At 41.4% G+C, this 26387-nt stretch overlaps 1 protein-coding gene and 1 long non-coding RNA gene across 2 annotated transcripts in view; one reads left to right on the forward strand and one right to left on the reverse strand.

The window, feature by feature from the left end:
* MICU1 (mitochondrial calcium uptake 1) overlaps positions 1–26387 on the forward strand; it is a 145229-nt gene that overhangs the window by 66988 nt on the left and 51854 nt on the right. Inside the window, exons 6-7 of the mRNA XM_082222101.1 lie at positions 7525–7639; positions 23923–24005. Coding sequence (XP_082078227.1) covers positions 7525–7639; positions 23923–24005 — 198 coding nt within the window. The remainder of the gene's footprint in view (positions 1–7524; positions 7640–23922; positions 24006–26387) is intronic.
* On the reverse strand, positions 6209–7518 carry LOC309532199. Its single transcript, XR_014219642.1, has 2 exons — positions 7165–7518; positions 6209–6993 (listed from the first exon to the last, which is right to left on the reverse strand). It is a non-coding gene; the product is annotated as an uncharacterized lncRNA (long non-coding RNA).

Raw genomic sequence — 26387 nt, forward strand, 5'->3', positions numbered from 1 at the left:
TCCCTGTTCAGATTAAGTTGCCTTAATTGTCTGACTTGTTCTGAACTGTAGTTTCCTGTTTCTGACAAAATGAGAAGGAGATAAATTGAACCCTGAGAGCAAGCAATGAGGGCCTTCTGGGGGTTCCCTCACTGCGAGAAGTGAAGCTACAGGGAGCCAGGCAGAGGGCCATCTCAGTAGTGGCACCTGCCCTGTGGAACGCCCTCCCATCAGATGTTAAGGAGATGAGTCATTATATAACATTTAGGGCAGCCCTGTATAGGGAAGCATTTGAAGGTTTAATGTTTTGCTGTGTTTTTACATATGCTGGAAGCTGCCCAGGGTGGCTGGGGAAACCCAGTCAAATGGGAGGGGTACAAATAATGAATTATTATTATTATTATTATTCTTGTTGGTTGCGATTGTTTGTGCCACATGGGCAAAAATGTTTGCTTGCATCTTGACTTGTTAAACTGATATGATTATCTTAACATACCATTGTCTAAACATAAGTTTGTCTAATTAAATGAGTTAAATTAATTAAAAACTCTTTAAATTAAAAGAGTTAAAACCACCCAAGCAGACCATGATATGTAATGGCTGCAAACTGTGATAAGGACAAACCTAGGTCCAAACAAACCAGGTCCAAACTGGGTTTTGAAACTTGGTTGTGTTTTTTTGTTTTGTTTGTTTGTTTTTTGCAATAAGATCAATAAGATATAATGTCTTTCAGATGTTTTGGACTACATCTCGTATCTTTCCTGAACATTGGCCATGCTGGCTGGTGGAAATGGAGGCTCAAAGCATATGCACTAAACCATGATTAAATGAAACTGGAAACAAAGTTTTCCAGTCGTGTCCCTTTGGCCACACTGGATGGGCGTGAGGCCTGAGCCTGAGGTTTGCTTGGACTCATTCCTTTCACAATAAACATAGTTATTGTGGCCATGAAGTGTACTTGCACAGGCAAAGTCTAGTCCAAAAAAAGGTGATATTTAAAAAAAATATTTAGCTCACACATTTTAATTAACACCCATTAAAACATCACATCACAGAACTAAGGAGCCAGAGGAACATTTAAGGTGTCTCTCTGTATGAATTACTAAATGATACAGGGTATTAATTGAAAAGGTGTTATGCATCTTCTTGGGAAAGGATAACTGCTTTCCTTGCCTGGATTTAGTGTTTAGTCAAGTAGCAAGCAGAAATGGATGTTCACGCTTTATTAAGACGTTACAGGTAAAGATGCAGTCTCTTCTTAAACACGTTTATGGAAACTTGGGGTCCTTCTTTCCTGGCAAGTCTTCGCTGAGCTGAACTAGTGAAGACCTAATGTTTTAAAATACGTTATTTTCTCCCAGATCTTTTCAGCCTACTCCTATGCATATTTACTCAGGAACAATTCACATTAAGTTGAATACAAACTATTCCCAAATATGTGCTTAGCTGCCTGAGCTGCCAATGAAATGGAAAGAACATCGAATTCTGTAGTATTGTGTAGCAAAACTGGATGTGGTCAACGGGGACTGAAAGAGAATGGCATTACAGCAAACTCAAAACACGCAGAATCTTAAGCATTCATCTCCCGGGGGGGGGGAATTATACAGCTTCTTTAATCTGAAAGAATGCACAATAAGATCCAAATTATTAAGGACTGAGGGGAAACTGCTGTTCTATTAAATTAATCGAAACACCAGCATATAATTGTACCTCTTAACTATATGTAGCATATATTGTTTAAATTTGGAGAAGGAAGCTATGCAATGATTGCTTAAGATTATCACATATTTACACACACAGAAAAATGGTATTGAAGCATAAGCATTAGTGGCATGGATAGCATCACTGAACATTCACCCCCTTCTTTCATGTCGCAATACCAATGGTCAGTTTTACATGACTTAACAGAGAAATAATTGTCTAACTGGGGTGCACAAATGCTACTGAGCAAAGTACTATTCTGGGTTTAGCCAAGCTCTTTGAAATTCATGCTAGTGACTTTTGAACTAAGATTGCCACCTGCTCATAATTTTAGTGTGTTCATAGTTGGGGAACTATGAGTTGAAAGCATATTAAGGGCAGAGTTTGACTCACGTTTTCTCAGAAGGCCAAATATTCCCACCCCAGAACTATTGCCTGTCTTGCCTTCCACTTCAAATACGTGTTCTGCCAAGTGTGTGTTAAAAACAAACTAATAAATCAGAGTACATTATTGATTGGACAGTGCTGTGGAGATTCATGTGTTCTATCAGTGCAAACATTTTTTGCTTTTCAGAAGGAACAATTTCTGGAGGTATCCCCACCCCACCCCCCACAGCCCTTGTCAAGCTGATTGGGGGGTGCACAGTGTGGGGATGAAGCCCTGTTGCACTAACAGGACTTGCTCTTGCTCTCACTAGCACCACTGTTTAGTTGAATCCAGCCCATAACACCATGTTATATCTGTTCTGACAATATAAGTAGTGAAACCCTGGGTTGCCCCTGCTAGTCTGTATCGCTAGACAAGACAAGGCAAGATGGACTCATGGTTTGACATGGTCTAATGCCCCTTAATCCTATTTATAGGGATACAGGAAGTAAAACAGAATGTCCCATATATACAGTACGTGAGTGGGTGGATCCATTTCCCCTTCTGTAAACATCTTAACTCCTTTTGACTTGAATGGGCCAGACCAGGGGTCAGCAAACTTTTTCAGTGGGGGCCAGTCCACCATCCCTCAGACCATGTGGTGGGCTGGACTATATTTTTTTGGCGGGGAAATGAATGAATTCCTATGCCCCACAAATAACCCAGAGATGCATTTTAAATAAAAGGACACTTTGTACTCATGTAAAAACACACTGATTACTGGACCATCCGCGGGCCGGATCGAGAAGGCGATTGGGCCACATCTGGCCCCCAGGCCTTAGTTTGCCTACCCCTGGTCCAGACAGTAAGCCTGATCCTATGATTGTGAAATATGCCCAGTGTAGAACTACCCTCAGGTTTCTGCTATTGTGACAATGCATTTGCTATTTCTTTTTTCCAACATCAGCAGGAAGCTAGAGGAACTCCTGTACTTCCAAGTTCTTAGGGATGGAAAGAAAAACATTTGCCCTACCTCATTTCTCAAAGAGGGCCAGTCCTAGCAACATTTCCCCTCATATCATGACTTTCTGAAATGAATTCAATAGCATACATGTGGATTTCTTTTCTGTTTTATTAGATGCAACATTATCATAGTACTCCGGAAGATAAATACGTAGAAGTATTGCCTTCCATGATTCAACCCATTGGGCAAAATGGGTATTCACAGTCTTCCTTGCTGTCCTTTTGACAGATGGGCTGTTCTGTTTTGTCATAGTTATTCACTTCTCCTGCATGCTTCATGTACAGCAACATCTGCAAGAAGCATTGCTTTGATTGTTCACTTAGCCGATGGTCTAAATCTATTTGGTGGAAACTGAATGGTTCACTTCTTCTGTATATGCATATTCTTGCTTGTGGTGATATATATATATTTAACTGAAGTATGCCTAAGTCTGTATGTTTGCCTTGTATGCTTGTGGCTAACAGGATGTCTCAACTCCAGAAATGTTATTGTAAATAATCTCTGTCCTAATGAATTGTGCATTTTCCCCACCTTATCTGTGTTGTGAACTTCGATCAACACTCTGAACAAGCCCTATTGATTTGATTAATTCATCATTTTTCAGTAGGCTAAACTGCCTTTCCTAGCCCAGGGTCTTTTGGAGCAATATATCCAAAGCAAGTGGGAGCTTCATATAATAAAGTGTTTACTCCTTTCTTAATTTTGACAAATAAACTAAATTAGCTTTGGATGCTGGAAATTAATTTAGCATCCAGTTGCAAAAAGGGCATGCAATGTGAGGGTTGTGCTGAAGTTATTTTAATATTATTCATACTGGTGATAAGGAGAGGAGGCTGGTATATTAACACTAACAAGATACCACTTACTGCTTTTCCCCCTATCTCCATTTGCATGTTGAGTTTGCTTTTTAAATACCTTGCATTGGATTCTTTCAAATGTAATAACGCATTGTGCAGCAAGAAAGAGCAGCAGCAAATATCATTGGGGGAGGGCAGTGTTGAGCTTCATAGAACTCAGTTTTATACACAAGAGAAAATGCATTTTAATGGAGTGCGCTTGAGCGATTGATTTTATGCCTGTAGAATTAATATACAGAATTGCAGAGGGAATAGGAAGCTCACTCCGTGGTATTCAGGACTATAACACAAATGTGCATCTTGCATTCAGACCATGTTTAAATACTAATTATCTATCAATAGCTATTGCTCTCAGTACAGGGGAAAATTCTATAATGAATTCCAGTGGAAATCTGACATTAAAAAAATTCTCAATAGTTTTGGGTGAATATGGTTCTTTTCCTAGTCTAATGGTTTCGTAAAATAGATTTAACCCATTGTAACCAAGCCCCCCCCCCCCATTCACTATGTATATTTTAAAAGTTATCCAGAACAGGAAAGTGTAGTATAATTATTGAGGTGGTTCCCCCTTAAGTTTCATTCACATGTAAACTTTCTAGAAGTGCAACATGGAAGTTGAAAGTGTTTCGAATGCTTTAATTTTCAAGCTACACCCCCTTTAAAAACAAAAACAACACAATGGTATTGCTAAATCAGCAAATACACTTTATGGGAAAATCCTTTTGGTAAGGAGACTGGTAAGTTAAGTCTATTTAGGATCATAACTGTCTAAATCCTTAAGTCTTTAAGATACATAATAAAATAGAGGGGGAATGTCAAGCTAATTGCATTGTGGGAAATCTGCCCAGAGCCTCATCTAAGAATGTGAGGTCCAACCAATCACAGCCGTGATCCTTCTTTAAGGTGAATTGCAGTAGCAATGGCTAATCAATATAGATGGGTCAAATTATTGGCTTGGATCCTAGGAACCTTGGGACTAGTTCCATGTGTCCAAGGGGCCTTACAAGAGTTTCTTGAATTTCAGCCTTCCATTCTGCATTTGTGAAATGGCACAGGGTCTGCCATCCGGGGGGGGGGGGGCGTCAGCGATTTCTTGATGTGGCCATGCATTTGTGTTTATCTAAATAGATCCCAGACCCCCCCCCAAAAAAATAGAACTATGGAATTTGTTCATAAATGCATGTATCCAGAACTTTAATCTTAAGATAAACATCAGGGTCCTGAAATTCTCGTCCAAATGTGTGGTACTGTGATTATATTCCCATATATCATTGATAGCACATAGTCTTCATCTAACGTTTGGTGTTAAAAAGGGAGTTACTTGGATCATAAATACTGCATTGGTTACTTAAATACATGCTATAAAAGATGCAAAATCTGCAAACTATCTCAGGTAAAGAGGTAAATATACAGCATTAACATAATCAATAAATTAAGTATGAGCCCGTGTAAAACTTTTTCCGCAATGTTACTTGTTTTCGAAGCAGTATCAAAATGGTATTGGTAAGGCAAAAACCATTTGTTTATTGAAAATGTACCCTTAGCATTAGGATGCATTCTGATATTCCCTAAAAGTGTTTGCACTGTTAAATGTTTCAGATTATTGTTAAATGTTTCAGATTTCTCATTTGACATTTTTGCAGTCTCTCATTGACAAAATAAGAACTGTGTGCACATTTGTGTAAGCCTGGTAGATTTTGGCTTTAATTAGAACTTGCAGTTTTTAATCAGTGTGATTACTGTTTTCCGCTGTAACTTTGCGGACCAGATAATGCCTAACTTTTATCTAAATTCAATGGACTGTTTCCAATTTAAATACAATGAGCTTTGCAAGACAGAACTGGAATGAAAACCTTCATAGGCATCTGAACCTCAAGAGACGGTGTCTCCTGGGGTTCTTGTCTACATTTCTTAATTAAGAACATACAGTAACCAGGACTGGTTAATTGCTCCAAATTTTCCTTAGGTCTTCAAAACTAACAGATCAAAAGATGCTGCAATGTTTTTGATGTGCTTTCGATGTGCTTTAAGTGTCATTGCTTAACAAATTGTCTTTCCTTTATCTTGTATATGATGGGATCCTCGCTAGACAGAGGTAACAGATAGGGGACAGTTGTATAACTGCCCCCTGGTGTGCTGTTGGTGGTGTCTCTCTTTGTTCCCTAGTATTGTTCCTAAACTTAAGCTTGCTATTTCTGTGCTTCTGTGCCTGCATGTTTTCATACACATTAACCACAACTCCACTCCGTCCTTTAATATTTTTCTTTCCTCTCTCTCTCTCTCTCTCTCTCTCTGTGTGTGTGTGTGTGTGTGTATGAGATGTCTTTTAATACTTCTGAACTAGTAAATTTAGAACCCAACCTCTAACCCACTCTGTGCATACTTTTCAGCCTTTAAATCTTCAGTTGTCAAAATGGTTTAGCGCTCTTGAGTTCAGCAATTTATCTTGTGTGTGTGGTAGGGTAAAGGGAGAACACTTGTGTGGTCATCTCTGCAGTACAGAGACCATAAGTGTGGTTTATTTCACCACAGTCGAGTGCAGATGCGATGTTGTTGATACCTTAACCATGGTGCGGAGATCAGGAGTGAAGCATAGGTGTATCCTACTTCTTTCTCTCCTTGTAGCAACTTTTCCTCTCCTTTCCATTTCTAGGGTTAACAAGGGTTTTGCAGTGAATGTGCAATGATGCAAACAACAGTTGAGACTAACTCATGAAGCTATGTTCTGCAAACCTACTTCAAGCCATCGTTACCATTTCTAGTTTCAGGGGAACCATGGTTAGCATTAACCATGGCTTGCATCATTGCACATTCAATGCAAAACCCTTGTTTACCATAACTCCTGTAGCCTGCTCCCAATTTCATTACCATGGTTCAGAGAGGGGCATCCTTGGGTCTGTATCAGACCTGCATTGCAACTGAAGTAGTTGCTGTAAGAAACTTTGCTGAAAGGGTTGTTGTTTTGCTTATTCAAAGCAGGGACCCTCAACCCCAAGTACTAATATGTTACTTTAAAAAACAAACAAACAGAAACACGAAACTGACAGTGAAACTCCTTGTGCCTACTACCGTATTTTTCGCTCTATAGGATGCACTTTTCCCCCTCCAAAAATTAAGGGGAAATGTGTGTGCGTCCTATGAGCAGAGAGGGGGGGATTTTTTTTCTTCTTCTTGTTCTCCCCCTCTAAAACAAGGTGCATCCTATGGTCGGGTGCGTCCTATAGGGTGGAAAATACAGTATATAAAAATGGCAATAAAGAGCCCTTAGAATACCTTGGCATTTTGCAAACAATTAGGCTGGTGGGAGGGAACAGTGAGGCACCTTTTGAGTTGACTCTTCTGGGTTGAAATGTGTGTTGTAAGATAGAGAATAAAGCTTGATTCTTATCTTAATCTTCAAGAAACAACTGACAAATTTAAAGGCTGGAAAAGTTATCTAGAATGACAATAGGAGGGGGTTTATTGAGGGAAAGGGATGGGTAGAGGCAACAATATTAAAAGTGTAAAAGATGTGGTCTTGTTTTAACTCCTGGCTTTTTAAACTGAGTTTATTTTTCTTCTCTTGGGAACACCGTGCTTTTGATTGCTTAAAATAGAGAATCTCCCAGGAACGTGAAAAGTTTGCAGATGAAGACAGCATCTTTTATGCACTTGGAGAATGCGGTTTGATCTCCTTTTCTGACTATATCTTCCTCACTACAGTTCTTTCCAGTAAGTACATGTTTTGTCCTTATCATTTTATTAACACTGAGGGTGTTTAAAAAAATAATAACAAATCCTTAAATGATGGCAATATGGGGTATTTTTTCCCTTACAGTTTGCCTATCTTTAAACTAGAGGTGCTTAGCTTATTTTGCATCAAAACTATTTGATAAGGGCATTTTAGTAAGTTTCTTTATATTAAAGAGCAGCTCTATACTCTACCAAGCCCTGCAGCCAGTAGAGCATGTGACTCTTAATCTCAAGAGTCATGAGTTTGAGCCCCACATTGGGCAAAAAGATTCCTGCATTGCAAGGGGTTGAACTAGGTGACCCTTGTGGTCCCTTCCAACTCTATGGTTCCACAATAGAAATAGCAAAGCATCTTTAGAGCCCTTCTAGGAATGTAATTACCATAGTTGTCGTATACCTAGTCAGACCATTGGAACATCTAGATCAGTAGTGTTTACACTGTTAACGGAGAAATCTGAGGGCTCCCTTGGACAAAAAACAAGGACACCAGCCAGGAATACCAGAGCAAAACAGCAGCCAGTAGGCTTGGTCTTTATTGAAGACTGTCGCGACAGGACTCCCACCTGCCACCAGGTGAAACAAGATGGAAGCCCTGAACAAAAGAAGACCCCAACTTTTATTAGCTACTAATCCCCCATGCTACATCCCTAAGACTACATCATGACTACATCATGGACACATCACAAAGAGAAGGGGTTCAGGGAGGAGTTGTGGCGGTAACCTGAGTGTCTTGTCATCTGTCGGGTTCCTCCTTCTCCCCTCCCCATGATTACATTCCTGAAGATAAAGAGGAGTTCACTGTTTCCTGCCCCCAGAGGGAAGGGCTGGTCACTGTCCTTTGTTTCAGTCCATATTGAATCCACTTCCATATGCAGGTCCTTTGTGAGTGTAATGATCTTCTGTCTAGGACCATCAAGGTTGGCATGCCAACTGGGTAGGGCTCACTGCGGACGTGTTGGTGTGTTGATACGTTCAGGGACGTTTCATTAAATGAAGCGTCGCATATGTCGTGTGTGAGTGTGTATGTGTCGTGTTTGTACAAACTGAATGATTGGGGGGGTTGTTTCCTGCAACAACACTTGCTGGCAGTGACTACAAGGTTTCAGACAGTACTCTTTCTGAGTTTTATCTAGAGATAGCAAGGATAGAACACAGGACTGCCTACCTACAGACATGTGCTCTGCCACAGAGCTATGGGACACCAGCACCTGGCTTTCACTGTGCTATAGAGGTTCTTATGAAAATGCTTACCTATATGCTTGCCTTTCCACTTTCCACTGGGATGTTCACAGTAGAAGAGCAATGCATAAGTAGTTGGCAGAGGTTTGCCTGAATCTCCCCACCTGCACACAAATACAGTTTGCACTAATAATGTGTGTTAGGAAATTTCTCTCGTTTCAAAGCAACCAAGCTTTACAGCCTGTTGGCAAGAAAAAGCCAAATCATAAATATGAATATTTGTTCCTGTTCTCTGGTGCGCATTGTGCACATATATTAGTCGTTCGTACTTTCAGAGTAGCACTGAGAAGTGCTGAGGCATCAAAACAGCAATTCCACATTAGCTTTATTCTTGCCCAGAAAAGTGCAGAGAGGAAAAAATGTTGTTTGTCCAGCGAAATGAGCAAGGACTTCCTGCAAAATTCAATGAAAATGAGTTTTTGGATTACAACACACACATTTCTTTTATATATAGCTGCTTTATACCCTAGGAAGGGCTATTTTATCTTTTTCATATTGTGTTTTTTTCCCCTGGATACTTTTTTTGATGCTCCATGATGATCCACCAGATATTTCAGTTGCCCTCCGTGATCTCTTGGATGTAACTCAAACGTACAAAATAATGTGAATGAACAGTACATAGATGTGACCTAAGGCAACCAATCTCTCTAAATTGCACCTAAGGAGAAATGCTGTTATTGGCGGCACCCTCGGCTTCTAATCTTAAGATACCCCAGTCAGGGCAGATGGAACTGCAAGAGAACATGTTTTCTTCTGTTCAAGTCAAGGGTCTAATTTGTTTCTTTTTTAAAATTTCCACATATTGCACATAAAGTTCCAATACATAATGAATTTTCCTTTCATATTATCGACTTCCCATCCCATTTCCCATGATGTTCTTCTTTTCTATCCCTTTGCTGCACCCTAACACAGTAATCCCTAATTCTCTCTGTTGTTTATAGTTCAAATCCTGCTCACGGTTTCATCACGTTATAATATTTCTTTACGTAATCCGGAAAAGGCTTCCATTCTTCAATAAAGCAATCATCATTAAGTTATCTTATTTTAGCTGTTAACTTTGCTGATTCAGCATATTCCATCACTTTGCTTAATCCATTCTTCTTTATTGGGTGTAATTTGCACTGTCCATACCCTGTTCGTTTTTTTTAGTTTCTGTGTTAGTTTGATCCAACCCAGGAAGTTTTATTTTCCATTAACTCAGATGTCGTTCTCATCCTGATTTGAGTTCTGTGATGCTACTGAATTACCTTCTAAACTTGAGGAACTTCATATCCTTTTACTGCCCTTTCTGCATTCAGCTTTGGTCTGCCCTTTCATGTCGCTGTCATCTGTGGTTATTGCTTCAGCAACGCTAAGTCACCCAGTTGCATTTAACATGTTTGGCTCTTGATCTGGGGCTGGCGCAATCATGACTGATTCCTTAAGCTTCCTTCACTGTGGTTTGCCTTGATTCCGAATCGAGCCATTCCCTTTGTTCCATAGCTCCTGTTAATTTGTTTTAAACCTAATTAGTTTACGCCTCTAATAAAATAATTAGTTAATGCGTGTAAATAAAACAAACCATTAAGAAGGAGGAAAACTGAATGTTAATACATTATTAAGTAACAGAATGTTAACAAACTACTTATGTGTAATTATAATTGCAGGATGCTTCGTTGTTTTTAAAGAGCACAAATTAGTTCAAAAACAAATAGTCTCTGGCTGTAGCTATGATTGACTTTGGCTTCAGCTGTGTTCTGGGTGAGATGTATTTGCTTTTCTGCTGGTTTTATTAGTGCGTGATAATGTTGATTGTATTTAATATTTTATGGTGGAAGCAGCCTTGGGAGAGGTTTTACTCTTAAAGGTGGCCTATAAATGTTTTAGGGTAAGATAGAAAAGAATATGCTTGGAAGATGGCTGTAATTCTTTGTGCACTTACCTGGGAGTAAGATCCACTTAGGTCAGTGGAGCTTTCTTTTGAGTAAACATGAATAAGCTTGCACCATAAATGGCTTATTTGAAGTTATCTAATAGAAACCTCTGTAGAGTGATAATATATGTAATCCTAACTAGTGGAACAGCATCATAAACTTCTTCTACATAGATGGTGTGAAAAATTGGGCTTATCTCGGGTTTATTTTAATTCAGATTTAATCAGCGATGTGGCATTGATTTTGGCACCACTCAGCGCATCTGTGCTAGCCTTTGAAAGCCTAATTACAAGCAGGGAAAATTAAATGCCAAAATTAAGAGATTTGATGGTATCTGCAGTTTTTATTCTGCCAGTTACCCTCCTTTCTGTTTCAAAATATTAGTCGATCTCCTTCTTTTGTCGACCCATTGTGATGACTTTTTACAAAAATCATATGGGTCCTCTCTTAAGTGGATATCCCTAGCAATCCAATGAATAAAGTTAGGAAGCATTAATCCATTAAGCCCTAGAAAATGGGTCTCATTTTGGGGGTTGGTTTTTTTTCTTACCGCAGTGCTCATCAGCTGGCCAGACCTTAAATACAGCTCATTTGCATTTTACAAGCAGAGAGCTGTTTGCCTACTGCATAGAAGATGAAGTCTGTCACCATATTTTATTTATAAGTAATTTACTGCTCTCATGCAGTCTGTTTCCTAGTCTGCTGTATGATCCCCCCCCCCCCAATTTCCCAAAAAGATAATAAAATAACATTTAGAAATGTGCTGATAACTTCTGGTCTTCTGTTAAATGAATGCTATAGCAAAAAAAAAGCATGGAGGATACTGCACCAGTTTCATTGCTTTAGCTACTCTCCAGTTTTTATTTTTATTAGCACCGTTCAAATTTCCTTAGTTATGAGATACTTCTTGTTGTTGTTTAGTCCTGTCTGACTCTTCGTGACCCCATGGACCAGAGCACGCCAGGCACTCCTGTCTTCCACTGCCTCCCGCAGTTTGGTCAAACTCATGCTGGTAGCTTCGAGAACACTATCCAACCATCTCGTCCTCTGTCGTCCCCTTCTCCTTGTGCCCTCAATCTTTCCCAGCATCAGGGTCTTTTCCAGGGAGTCTTCTCTTCTCATGAGGTTGCCAAAGTATTGGAGCCTCAGCTTCAGGATCTGTCCTTCCAGTGAGCACTCAGGATTGATTTCCTTAAGAATGGATAGGTTTGATCTTCTTGCAGTCCATGGGACTCTCAAGAGTCTCCTCCAGCACCATAATTCAAAAGCATCAATTCTTCGGCGATCAGCCTTCTTTATAGTCCAGCTCTCACTTCCATACATCACTACTGGGAAAACCATAGCTTTAACTATACGGACCTTTGTTGACAAGGTGATGTCTCTGCTTACACAAAAAGAGGTGGAACTTCCTTTTTATCTTCTTTAGAATTGAATTGGGTGAAAAGACATTTGGACTGGTGGATATACTTTCTGGTACAGCAGTTATAGGACAGAGATAATGAAAATGTGACACTAACAAGACCAGCAGGAGAAAAGATAGGTCTAGTGCTTTTTCAGCCCAATCCTAATGGTTTTGAATTATGTTAAAATGTTGTGAGCTCCCATGTGAAATAACTGTATTTTTAATAAACAATTTTTAATAGGCTATATTTGCACAGATGTAAATCCCACTTATCTAATTCAAAATAGCTCATAAGGAAGGATATTTAGGATTCTGGCCCTATAGCTACAACTTCTATTTGTAACCAGAGAAATGAAAAAAAAACACTTGTAAATTTTAACCTGATTCACTGGTAATCTGCTGGAGTTTCTTGGAGCAGCTGCAAGGGAGAGCACACTTGTTGGATATGTGACCCATCAAAGCCAATTTTCCACCCCCAATTTTTAATTCTGTGAGGAGACATACAGAGATCTATATTGGAACAAATAGCAGCTTTGGGGGATTTGTACTGCAGAAGGAAAGGGTTAACCTGCACTCCCCCAGCACCCTACCTTAGAGGACTCTGCAGTGGAGAACGAAAAAGAAAACGCTAAAATGTTGTATTCGTTCTTTTAAGGGGAACAGTAGCTTTTGCTAAATTGGACGCTCACTCTCACTATTTCAATATCTCAAAGACATCCCCGTTGAGAATTTTGGTCCATATGCTGGTTACCACCCATGAGCGGAATGCTTTGTGCTGCAGAAGTTGTGGTCTCCCAGATCACTGGCAATGGTAGTTGTAGATCCAGGACAGAAAGTAATTGTGGGTTAGTGGCAATGATTCTATATAAGGTGAACCCTTTATAATGCAATTTTCATCATGCCAACCTGATGGATTCTAGCCTCCTAGCAAGGCAGGTTTAGAATAGCCATTTATATAGCATTGGGCCAGGGCTTGGGCATGAATTTACTATGGAAGGCTTTGTCTTTGCATTTGTTTTTGTCCTTTGAAGGTCAGCCAATAACTGATGTAATGTTGCTAAAAGATAAGGCTTGTACTCTCATCTAAACATTGTGTCTTATCTCTTCAAACTGCAAAGGAGAGATAAGTTAAACTGTATTCATCATTGGTGCTTTAAAAAAATCACATATTGCCATTTATTTAATATATTTGTATACTAAAGCTTTAAAAAACAAAAACCCTAAAAGAAGCCTAATGCCATTTGCCACTAAATGTGTGTTTTATGTTGCGTCCATATAGAGTTTTGGCTTTGGTCAAGTGTGAAATGGCCAACATGGTTGCCAGGAGATGGCAACCCCATAGCTGGCTGGTAGCCACTGGAGATTCTTCTGAGGACTTTACCAGGTATATGACGTTATTCATGCAATTAGCAGTGGCTTTCTAGAAAATAAATTGCAGTTGTGGGCACCCTGATATGGACAGAGGCTTTGATGTGCAGGCTAGGGGGATTTTGCACTTTGCCTCACACTGTGGACCTGATCTAAACCTTCCACTTGTTCCGGTTGCATGAATGGCATTGGATCTAGTTTGGACCTAGTTTGGATCTATTTTGGATCGAGGAGTCCACTTCAGCTAACCATAAATGCTTCAGTGGATTATAGGCCAAACTGCATTCAGTTCTAAAGCAGAATTTCTCATACAGTCTGGGATTTTGGTTGAATTGATTAGACCGTCAGGGCAGCTCCTGGCATCTGCTTACCATGTTAGAAAATCCAGCATTTTTGCAAACTTAAGGGAAAACAAATGAGGCACATTGAATGCATGTGCACCGACAGTGGGCACTATATAATATTTGGTTTTGACTTTTTGCAAACTGTGGCACATGCCTGTGCCTTGGACTATAAAGAGTCCTAGCAGCGTTCCCCTCCCCCCTTGCTACTGCCAAGTTAACCCATATTCTCTTCTCAAATTTCAGTGTGATAATTCAAGGTGCTTTGTTCTTCCCTTTCCTATAAAGGACATTTTTCATATAAACCCAAATCAGACGGATAATACCATTCAATTCATATTAGCTAGGATATGACATTTTATTTTCTGAATACGGAGATGGGGAGTATAATATGTTTAAAGTTCCTTTTAATGGAATTTTTCCATCTCATTAAGTTGTAAAGATGAGTTGTAAAGAAACAATTTTGTCCTTTCCTTTTCCCCCTTTTTGTCTGCTTAAATTACAATCCAACATTATGCACGGGTATAAATTGTTTGTAGTGTTCCGATTTTTAGTGCCAGCCGAGTGTTGATTTAATTTTGCTGACTGGAGTTAATGTTTTGTTGAAGTGCTGAGCCTCTGCTGGAAAATCTTGACTTAGATTGCAGTCCTAAACAGACTTAGTGGTGGAGAGTCTCCCTCCTCAAATTTGATGGGACTTGCTTCTGAGTAAACATGGACAGGATTGCTTTGTAAATCCAGTAGTAATGTTCACTAGTAACGTATTGCTACCCTCTGTTAAATTTTAGAAGGAGCAAGGAATAGCATGCAGGCATCTAGGACTTTATAGTCTTATCTGAATCTCATTCTCCCAAAGATCAGTATCATTTTGAATAACATAAAATCCACACATAATCTGCATATTTGGACATTAAATATTTGGAAATTAATTACCCCGTCAAATATATTCATTTTGAAGATTTATAGCAAAGCTTGGAAGCTGTGGCCTTCTAGACTGTGTTGCACCATGTACCATGGCTCCCATCAGCCCTGACTTTTTTCAACGCTGTTTGGGGTTCCCCACTGAGAAGGCAGTTCTTCCCACAGAAATTGTAGCAGCCCTGATAGAGGGGAAGGGCTGGGTTGAGAATTGCCCACTTGACCAGGCAACCCACATTGTGATGACCTCTTCTCACGCATTTCCAACCCAGTTCACTCAACCCACCAGGGAGTGGCAACCATGCCCCTGCAATGGTGGTGGTGTTTTATGAATCTCCTCCTGCTTTTATCCCAAGCCAATTTACAAGTCTGTTGTAAAAACAGCTAAGGTGTGTAAATGGCACCAAATACGTAAAGCTTGGAGTACAGCCCCTCTGCTTCAGACAAACTGTAAACTTCTCTTGTCTTCACTGCAAACTCTAGAGGCACCATGGGTTTTTGATTATTTCCCCCGTTTGTTTTTCCCAGCCCTTGTAATTGCTTACAATAAGCACTTGCACTGAACCAGTGGCAGTGTACATATTACCCCGCTTACCCCCTTAGAGGCAGGTTTTCTGTATGAATGCCACCTTATTTGTAGATTTATATTTTATTTATTAATTGCCAAATAACATATTATCTGGGTGATTATATGTTCTCTGTGAGATGATCTTTAACCTGCCTTCTTAGTTGGTGTTGAAAATGCTATTATGCTGTCTTTAAAATCCAACTAGGTTGCTAACACACGGCCAAATTACAAGATGGAATATTGGATGTGTGGTTCACCCTGTTGGCAAGATGTCAAGCCACCTTTTCCCTTTTAGTAGCATACATTTTAGATGTGTCCTTGTGGAGGTCCCAGGGGAGAAATATTCACACATTTATTCAGCTAATCTTCATGTTATGCAAACATTTGAGGGAAGGATAAATCTTCAGCACTATGAATTTCCACTGAAAATGAATGCATTCTTTTGAGCATTAACCTAGCTCTGCCATAAAGGTATGCAGCTAATCCTGTTCAAGCAAGAAATTTCATGGCTTAATATTGTACTGGCATAATAAGAAAATCATCCCTTTACCTTCACTATGAGGAGTGTTGTAGAATAATATTAACTCTGCTTGGAACGAAATCCTCTTTGGATATTTCTTGTTCTGACTGTCCTGCTTCTTCCTGAGATGCTTGCTGGTGGCTTTGATCATGGCTGTGTCCTTTGTTTTGTAGTGGAAATACCATTAGCCTGTTAGTAGTATCACCAGATGGAAGAGCAGCTGTTTACTGTTCTTCAGTTGTTGAAAGGGCACAGAATACACCTCTGCTTTATTCTAAGGTAACTTGTTAACTCCCTTTGAGAACATACTTTCCTGCAGCTGCCTGTTGCATAAATCTCAAATAATATAGATTTCCCTTGAACACTGGAATGATAATGTACTACCTGCTCTGCAGGTAAGTGTTAATATTGACCTCCAATACCAACAATCCAATTGATGGATTGTTGGATCAGGTTCTGTCTCTGTAATGGACTTATTTTGTGTCCCTAGAACAAATAATAATGGTTCCCCAACTCTAAAATGTTTTTAGACAAGTTAATTAACAACAACCCACCACCAGTCCCCAAATAGGTTTCTCATTGGACAGAAGGTTTGGTTTTGCTTCCCTGCATAGTACCGTATTTTTCGCTCTATAACACGCAGATTTTTTCTCCTAAAAAGGAAGGGGAAATGTCTGTGCGTGTTATGCAGCGAATGTGTGGTCGCTGGAGCCGAAAAATAAGGCAAAAATCAAACCGCGCTTCAGGGAGAAGGGAGCTCCGTGAGACAGGAAGTTGCTGCTTTCCTGCATTCTGCCTCAGGGTCTTACTGCCCTCCCTGCTCTGTTTCGTTGCTGTGTTTGCTCAAACGGAACAAAGAGCAGGGAAAGCCCCTCCCCTCCAGGCAAGTAGAGAGGAAAGCAGAGCGTCGCTCTATCCTCTCCCTGCTCCGGAGGAACAATGTATGTGAAGGGAAGAGAGATTACAGGTTCGGCTTAAAATTCTGATTTGACTTCCTGCTTTTTGTTTTTGGAGACACACAGCATTCAAATATGCTTTCTTCCATTTAAAAGGATGAAATCCTTAAACAGTGGCTGGCTTGTGTGGGTGGGTGGGGGGAAACTTTTGCCTTCCTTTCCTCACGTTATAGCCCTCTCCTGCATTCTTAGCCTTCTGTGTTTTTCCTTCCCTCCCCACTTAAAATGTGGTTACAAAGCATGGATCCACATGGATCCTCAGGATCTTTGCATTGGGTCACCCCAAATTCACCATCAGAGCACACAGCATGTCCATGGCTACAGCCTGTCTCCCCCAAAAAAATCACACACCCACTGTTGCCTGGGGCTGCAATGGTGCAAAAACGTGGTTAAAAAGTATGGATCCACATGGATCCTCAGGATCTTTGCATTGGGTCAGCCAAAATTCACCATCAGAGCACATAGCATGTCCATGGCTACAGCCTGTCCCCCCCAAAAAAAAATCACGCACCCACTGTTGCCTGGGGCTGCAATGGTGCAAAAACGTGGTTACAAAGCATGGATCCACAGGGATTCTCAGGATTTTTTCATTGGGTCACCCCAAATTCACCATCAGATCACATGTCTGTGGCCACAGCATGAAGCACAAAAATGATACGTCCACTGTTTCATTCAGAATATTTTTTCCCTTGTTTTCCTCCTCTAAAAACGATGTGCGTGTTATGGTCAGGTGCGTGTTATAGAGCGAAAAATACGGTACTTTACTTCTCCCAGTGGCTACCATAAACAGGTTCCAGACTATATTCTGAACTTTTTGAACATCAGCTTCCCATCTTTAACAGAAGAATGACAGTGATGCATTTCACAGGATTTTTAGAACAGGCACACTGAAGGTTATTAGTATTATTAAAAATATAAGATAAATAGTAATTATGGAATCATTTTGGGAACCTAGGGTTGCAAGTTGGAACTGAGAAGTCCAGAGTTACAGTAACCTATATCATCGCATCTCCCCTTTTTTCACCCAGCTCAGGTTTCAAAAACATTACTATTATATCTCAAGCTACCTATTTAAAATAGGTATTTCATGCATCATGTTCAGCCATTTTGGTGTTACTGTAAAGCAATGTGAAACATCTTAACTCAGATTCCATTGTATTTTGTTGTTCAGCCTCTTCCTCGATATCAGATGTCTAAATAAGCAGGTGGTAATACCAGTTGTAAGTGTCTTCTGTTTCTTCTATACACAACCCCTCTTAAGAGTCTCTTAACATACAGCAGTGTTTCCCAAACGTTTTTGGGCAACGGCACACCTGTTTACCGGAAAAAAATCTCGCGGCACACCACCATTAAAGCCCCGCCCCGTGACGTCAGCGCGCAGCGTCACGCCGGGAGGGACGCACAAAAGTGAACGTTTTTTCCCTTCCCCTTGCCGGGGTGGGAGGAGGCAGCAGAGCGAGGGACTGAGGGACGGCGGCAGCTGAGGCGGCGGCGGCTGTTGTGGTGGTGGCGGCGATAGCGGGCGGAGGAGGAGCCGTCGCCGGGAGTTGCTGCTGCTGCTGTTGCTGCTGCTGCCCGGACATGCCGGCCTCCTCCTCCTCTGCTGTCTCGCGCTCCTCCCTTTTGCGCGCACTGCCCCGCCGCTCGGCACCACCACCGCGGAGCCGCCCCCAGCTCGACGCGGATCCTCGCCGCCGCCTCTCGCCGCCCGACTCGCCCGCCTCCCTCCCACGGCACACCAGCTGGTGTCTCACGGCACACTAGTGTGCCGCGGAACACCGGTTGGGAAACACTGACATACAGTATATAGACATACAATAACCTGTATTGTCAAAACTATTCACTTCTAATGGGTTATGTTCTTTGATTTATATAGTCTTACCGAACAGGAAAACCACTTTTCTGGTGGGGGTGTTTTCATGCAGGCCTGAAAGAAGGGGGGAAGGGGGAGACAGTTTGGGTTTTAGGCAACCAAGAGTACCATACTTTTCCGTGTATAACATGCCCCCATGTATAAAACGACCCCCTTTTTTTTAGCTGGGGGGGGGAGATTGCCCAGAGTTGTTGAGCTTTCCAAGTGCTCTACAGGCTGCCCACAACTAAAAACTGAACACATCACCACGGTCACCAAAAGCCCACCTGCCCATTCGATGCAACCACAGCAGATTGCACATCCAACCAAACACATGCCAAATCGCCACTGCCAATCTCCTGCTGCCACCAATCGCCTGTCACCCCTCTGCTTTCTGTGTATAAGATGACCCACAATTTCTGCCTATTAGTTCTTGGGGGGGGGATTGTCTTATACACAAAAAATACGGTACTTCTCTCTTGGGTCCTGTTCACACCTCTCAACTTGGTTAGCTGCCCAACCAAACCCTGGAAACTAGTTTTGTGAGCAGTAGAGTTCTCAGAGAATTTGCAGCGAGGTCTCACACTGCAATTCCCAGGATTCTTCGGGGGAATCCATGGTCGTTACAAACACTGGTCTAAGTTTATATAACGGAGACATCTAGCATGGTTTTATGGACAGAGTCGCACAGAAGACAAGTACAGTTTCTGTATCTCGCTTATTTCCTCCCACTGTGTGTGAAAGAACACTCTGCTGTATCTTATTTCTAAGAAGTAGTTTGATTCTGAGGCTGGCATATATCCTGCTGTTTCATAGCCATGAGGAAGGAAACGCCAAGATGTGCAGTAACTTCTATTTTACCTTCTATTGGATTTCAGATCTGCACATGTACTTTGTATTTCCATTGTGGGAACTTAGTAGTGTGACTTGGAGTGCAAAAAAAATTAGCTGAGATAGGTTGCTTGGGTTTCCAAATAATTAAATGACTATTTTTGTAGGAAGCTGCCTGCCAAAAAAATACCAGCCTTAATAGTATAGTGCAGAATATTTAAGCAAAACATCCCCTTTCACTCTCCGTTAGGATTTGGCATTCTGAATGTGTTTTTTTCTGTATTGCACAGGAGAATGTTGTTGTGATGTCTATGAAGCCATTTAAACTGAAGAATCAACATTCCTTTAATTCTCCGTTTCAGAACTGTGCATACTTGATCAAATTCTGCTTAGCCTTTTTCCAATTAACATTGGAAAATGTAATGTGGCTCAGGGGCAATGTGTCTAGACTCTACAATCTAGACAGTTCTTATAATGCAGAGAATTTGAAGTACTTGCTGAAACGGAGGGCATTTAATCTCAAAGGGGGAAATAACACAATATTGCTATTGCTAATAGTCACGGGTGGTTGTTGACTTCAGAAGTGTATTATACTTGCTCTTTTGGCTGCTTTCACGTTTCATTTAAAAGTAGGAATAAATTTTAACACTGCACAGGGGACTTGGAAGTACTGTTGCTTAAAACTGCCAAGTTGAACAAGGGAAATAGAAAATAAAGTGGTAGACAGACCACATGGGCTTTTTAGTGTATGTGTGTTTCAGTGCTTATAAGCTGTATTTGATTGCATAACTCTATATTACTGTAATTCAATAATGTGTGATTTGTTTGAGAGAGACCAACTGACAGGATCAGGAATTCTCGCTTGGCAAATGAACAACATGAATTACTTTCTCCAGCAAAGCCGATGGTGCTGGAGGCAAACTAGGCTTGCCATTTTTTCTAGAAGTGGTGGGTGGACAGACTTGAACAGGCTCAAAAAATGCCTGGTTATAAACAAGAGTGGGAACTGAGAAACTCCCACATTGAGCTGGTTCGAAAGCATCCAGATGGTAACCCTAAGGCAAAGATTCTTCTCTGGGACTGTGAAATATGATCAGTGTAGGATTACAAATAACAGCATCTCTGCAAGATTTTTCAGTCAGCAGAATGTTAGTGGGCATCACTTCTTCCTCCTCCAAGAAATTCATTGCCAAGGAGAATCATGGTGCAGGTGGTAGGGAGACTTTGCCTCCATAAAATACTACTACTACTACTACTACTATTAATAATAATAATAATAATAATAATAATAATAATAATAATAATAATAATGTAGCAACCTTCTATAATGGACTTGTCACTTCAGGGAATTCCCCATACTTTCCTCCTTTGGAGTGTTGCATAGATATATAGACAACTTGAGAAAGGGCCTTTATGTTCTTGTAGGTACAAAACTGGCAGGGTTTTTTGTTGGTACACTAAAGATGTGAGTGGAAGGAGTGACCTAGTCTGTGCTGCATCTCATTTGTCACTTTTCAGTGGTGTCGTAAGTTACAGTACTTGTTGTTATTTAGTCGTTTAGTCGTGTCCAACTCTTTGTGACCCCATGGACCAGAGCACGCCAGGCCCTCCTGTCTTCCATTGCCTCCTGCAGTTTGGTCAAACGCATGCTGCTAGCTCCGAGAACACTATCCAACCATCTCGTCCTCTGTCATCCCCTTCTCCTTGTGCCCTCCATCTTTCCCAACATCAGGGTCTTTTCCAGGGAGTCTTCTCTTCTCATAAGGTGGCCAAAGTATTGGAGCCTCAGCTTCACGATCTGTCCTTCCAGTGAGCACTCAGGGCTGATTTCCTTAAGAATGGATAGGTTTGATCTTCTTGCAGTCCATGGGACTCTCAAGAGTCTCCTCCAACACCATAATTCAAAAGCATCAATTCTTCGGCGATCAGCCTTACAGTACTTAGCTGTGGGTAAGTCCCAGTGTACTCAGTAGGACTTAACTTTCAGTACTTAGATGCAAACAGCAAACCCAGGATGACTGCTGAATTTAGGTCACTCTTGAAAGCCCGGGATACTGCCTTTAAGGCAGGGAGCATGAAGACATATAGAGAGGCAAGAATAAAGCTTAGGAAAGGCAACAAGGCAGCAAAGCAACAATATGAGCTCAAGGTTGAGAACTGCTTAGCTGAGAACAATACGAAACAAGTGTGGCAAGGATTGCAGCACCTAACCAACTATAAAGGCAATATGGCAAACATGGTCACAGCCAATGATATGTTGGCAGAGGAGCTGAACCTCTATTTCGCCCACTATGAGGCAAAAAGAGCAGATATCTTGGCTCCTGTCTGCCCGCCTACAAACTCACAGCCACTTGTTTTATATGACCATCAAGTGAAAGCTACATTGTGGGTGGTGAATCCCAGCAAAGCTGCTGGTCCAGATGTGGTGCTGGGAATAGTGGTAAAAAATTGCGCCAATCAATTAGCAGGGGTTTTGACGAGGATTTTTAACATCTCTCTACAAACCACTTGTGTTCCATCATGTTTGAAAGCGGCCACCATTATCCCAGTCCCAAAGAAAACAGCAATTAACTGCCTAAATGACTATAAACCCATTGCATTAACATCTGTAGTGATGAAATGCTTTGAGAGATTGGTCCTTCAACATCTTAGAACATGTTTTCCACCGGACTTTGATAAACACCAGTTTGCCTATAGGAGAAATAGGTCAACAGATGATGCCATTGCTACAGCTTTTCACCTTGCAGCGAGTCATCTGGAGAGACCAGGGAATTATGTCAGAATGCTGTTTATGGATTATAGCTCGGCTTTCAATACCATCCTTCCAGACATTGTCATCGGAAAGTTAAGGGACCTGGACCTTTCTTCTAACATCTGTGATTGGATTAAAGACTTGCTGAGAGATTAGACACAAATAGTGAGGATTGGGCCTGTTACATCTACCTCCCTGAAGCTCAGCACTGGCACTTCATAGGGATGCGTCCTAAGTCCATACCTGTATTCGTTGTATACATATGATTGCATTTCATCTGACCCATCTACTGCAATTATTAAGTTTGCTGATGTCACCACCATAATGGGTTTAATTACAGGCAGAGACAAATCTGTGTACAGGGGGGAGGTTCAAAAGGTATCCACATGGTGTTCAGAGAACAATCTGCACCTAAACATTGGCAAGACAAAGGAGATAGTGTTGGACTTTCGGAGGAAGACACGGGAGCTAGCCCCATTGTGTATCAGGGAGGGCTGTGTGGAGAGAGTCTCTTCCTTTAAATTCCTGGGAGTCCATCTTAGTGAAGACCTTATTTGGAAGGTCAGTACAGCCCAGGTGGTTAGGAAGGCCCAACAGAGACTTCATTTCCTTAGGGTCTTGCAAAAGAACAATGTTAGACAGCAACTGATGATTTCCTTCTATCGGTCCACGATAGAAAGTGTTCTCTGATACTGTATTACGGTGTGGTACGCTGGTTTGACAACCATGGACAGAAAGTCCCTACAGAGGGTGGTGAAGACAGCACACGATATCATGGGCTGTCCCCTGAGTCCGCTAGATATCATCGCAGGAGACCGTTGCCTCAGAAGAGCAAGGAACATTCTCAGGGATGACTCACACCCTGGCCAGCACCTTTTTAATCTCCTGCCCTCATGCAAGAGATATAGAACCATGATAAGCCGCACCAACAGGTTAAAGAACAGTTTCTACCCCTGGGCCATGAGGCTGCTGAATGGAAGACAGCAACATTGCAGCTGACGTTCGGGGTTGGTGGTCGTACGACAGCACACAGAGTGTAACAAGGACTGAGAGATTGTGGGCGGAAGGGGGGGTCGTTTAATCTCACTGTAAACAAGTGGTGCACTGACAATAAAGTATTTCTATTTCTATATTTAAGCTGTTGGTTGTTGTTTTTTAACCCGTGAGCTTGTATCATATTTAAAAATCCCCCTTTTTTGTTTTATTATATATCATTGTGCCTGTTGCCCATTTGCAATTTTTGATCATTCTCCCATTCAATTCATTTTGTTCAGGTACAGAAGCTTCGTCACATCTCCCCCCCCCCCTTTATCTGCTTCCTTATTGGGAGGAGATTGCATCAAATGTTTTGTGCATGGATAAACAAGTAGTTGTGCAAATGCAAAAAGACTTCAGTTTAGGAGGAGAATATATATATATATATATATAGAGAGAGAGAGAGAGAGAGAGAGAGATATCATAATTTCAGAGGGGAAGCGTGTTTGGGAAGATTGTTCCTGGGATGTACTGTTAGAACACATACAACTCTTACATCATTTTCCCCCCTGCAGCCTTGTTTCTTTATAACACTTGAAATATAATGTATTTCTCCCCACCCCCCAGCTCCTCAAAGGAACTTTGAAATTGCCTTCAAGATGTTTGATCTGAATGGTGACGGGGAAGTGGATATGGAAGAATTCGAACAGGCAAGTTCTCTCCACCTCCAAAACATTACTATGTAAATTATTATGCAAATAATCTCACTTTCTCCTCTTCTGTTGGTATGTGTGGCTCTCTTTCGTTATCTAAGAGCACATATATCACCTGCAAAACCATGGACTCTCTGCAAAGTGTCCTCAAGACGCATGCCTCACACTTTGGTGGGGTGTCCTATAGCTGGGGACTTGTGTGCTGCTCATTCTTATACTTGTCCTTTTTGACACAGCCTTTGTTCATAATTTGCCTGAAAAACAAGACTTCCTCCATTCTCTAATGCACAGCTGTTTCACAGCTGTACAGTTGTAGATGGGGCTCATCTTGTTGATGATGTCAGTATGGTTTGCATGTGTGCATGTAATTAATTCTTAATTTCTGCCCTTGAGTGGGGAGAAGTTCAGCTGTCCCTTCTAGAGGTGATTTTTTAAAAAAGAGATGAAAAATGCAAATAAGGCAGCTTGTGTCTGAAAACCAGGAGGCAGGCCTGTGCTTTTATTGGCCCCATCTTCTGCACATTATCCCAGTCCTCCTACTCAGATGATTTAGTGACATTAGCTGTAACAATATGCCCTTCAGAGGCGCATCATCTCTCCTGCCTCACGGGGGAAATGTCGCATACTGCAGCTACCTATGATCTCCATGGCATTTGAGCGTTTAAAAATTGATGGACCTCTGATCGGTATGGAAAGTTGTCTTCTCCCTGGTGCACCGAGACAGCAGCCAGTGCAGCAGCAGATATGTTTCTATCTTAGAGTTGTAGCCTTTCCTTTTTGCTACAGGATAGGTAGCATTTGTGTGTCACAGAATAAAGATGCAACACATCACAAAAATAATTCATCATTGAATCCCTTAATAAACCTGGCCAGGAATGCTGCCAGAACTCTGCTGCCTTAGCCCTGCTATGCCTTTGTGTTGATTACTTTGGTTGATTTTCAGCCCACCTGTTTATCCCTCTTTTCTCTACATCTGAAGTGCCGAATAACCAGTCACTGCATATGTGGAGGCACAGAGGCTTGCTGTTGTCAGGCTGCATTTCCTAATCCTGAGGATTGAACATTATTGCTGCTGGTGTCAAAAGAGTCTACAGTTTTCCAGATGCCAGGATTTGACTCTAGCTTTTTGGTTGTCTGAAAGTAATCTAAAGATTGACAGTGAACTGGCAATTCATGTCTTCTTGGACCTATTATCTGTTTTGAAATCTGCAATCCGAGGAGAAGAATAATTTTAAGCATTTGCTTGCTCATTTCCCTGCCTTTGTGTTGCTGACAATCATAGAATTCTATGCAGTCTCTTAGCCATTGCTTCTGTGTGTGATTTTATATTCCTATATGCTCTGATTTCCTTATAAGAGAGCTCTTAAGGAAGCTGCACACACTTGCTATGGGAGAAAGGAACCCTTCCTTTTCAAACTCCAGTTTGCCTGTCCAGGTTTTCTATATGCCTTGAATAGTCCTTGAGCCACTATGTGTTAACCACTGCTCTGAGCCAGAGGGACATGCTTCATTTTGTGGGTGTGTATTTTAACAAGGTTTTAGGTTCTCCACGGCCCTTCCTCATGAAGGCATATTGCACACTGGTGTGATCTTGTGCATTTCCGTCCTTTTGTGTCCTTCTGAAATCTGCTCAGGTCACACAGCAGACAGGTTTGAGCTATTTTTACTTTGTCATCTTTAACTCTGGACAGGTTTCCCCCTTTGAGGTGGGGTTCCTGGGATAAATTTTCAGCCCTCCAGCATTGGAGCAGCGGGTGGCCATCTGGGCCTTACTAACCCTTCCAAATTTTAATGAAGGCATGGTAAAAAGTATGGCCCACCGTCTCACTCACAGGGAACATAACAATGCTTTCAAATTGTAGGTGATGATGATGATTATTTATTATTTATACCCCGCCCATCTGGCTGGGCTTCCCCAGCCACTCTGGGTGGCTTCCAACAAAATATTAAAATACAGTGGTCTGTTAAACATTAAAAGCTTCCCTAAACAGGGCTGCCTTCAGATGTCTTCTAAAAGTCTGGTAGTTGTTCTTCTCTTTGACATCTGGTGGGAGGGCGTTCCACAGGGCGGGTGCCACTACCAAGAAGGCCCTCTGCCTGGTTCCCTGTAGCTTTGCTTCTCGCTGTGAGGGAACCGTCAGAAGGCCCGCAGCACTGGACCTCAGTGTCCGGGCGGAACAATGGGGGTGGAGATGCCCCTTCAGGTACACTGGGACGAGGCCGTTTAGGGCTTTAAAGGTCAGCACCAACAATTTGAATTGTGCTTGGAAACATAATGGGGGATACTCCATACTTCTGAAAACTTCTGGGTTTTGAAACCTACCATGTGTTTAATAATGTAACTACACATATTGTTGTGTGGAATTCAAAGGTGTGTAT

Source organism: Podarcis vaucheri (genome assembly GCF_965113315.1).
Source record: "Podarcis vaucheri genome assembly, chromosome: 5".
Taxonomy (NCBI): Eukaryota; Metazoa; Chordata; class Lepidosauria; order Squamata; family Lacertidae; genus Podarcis; species Podarcis vaucheri.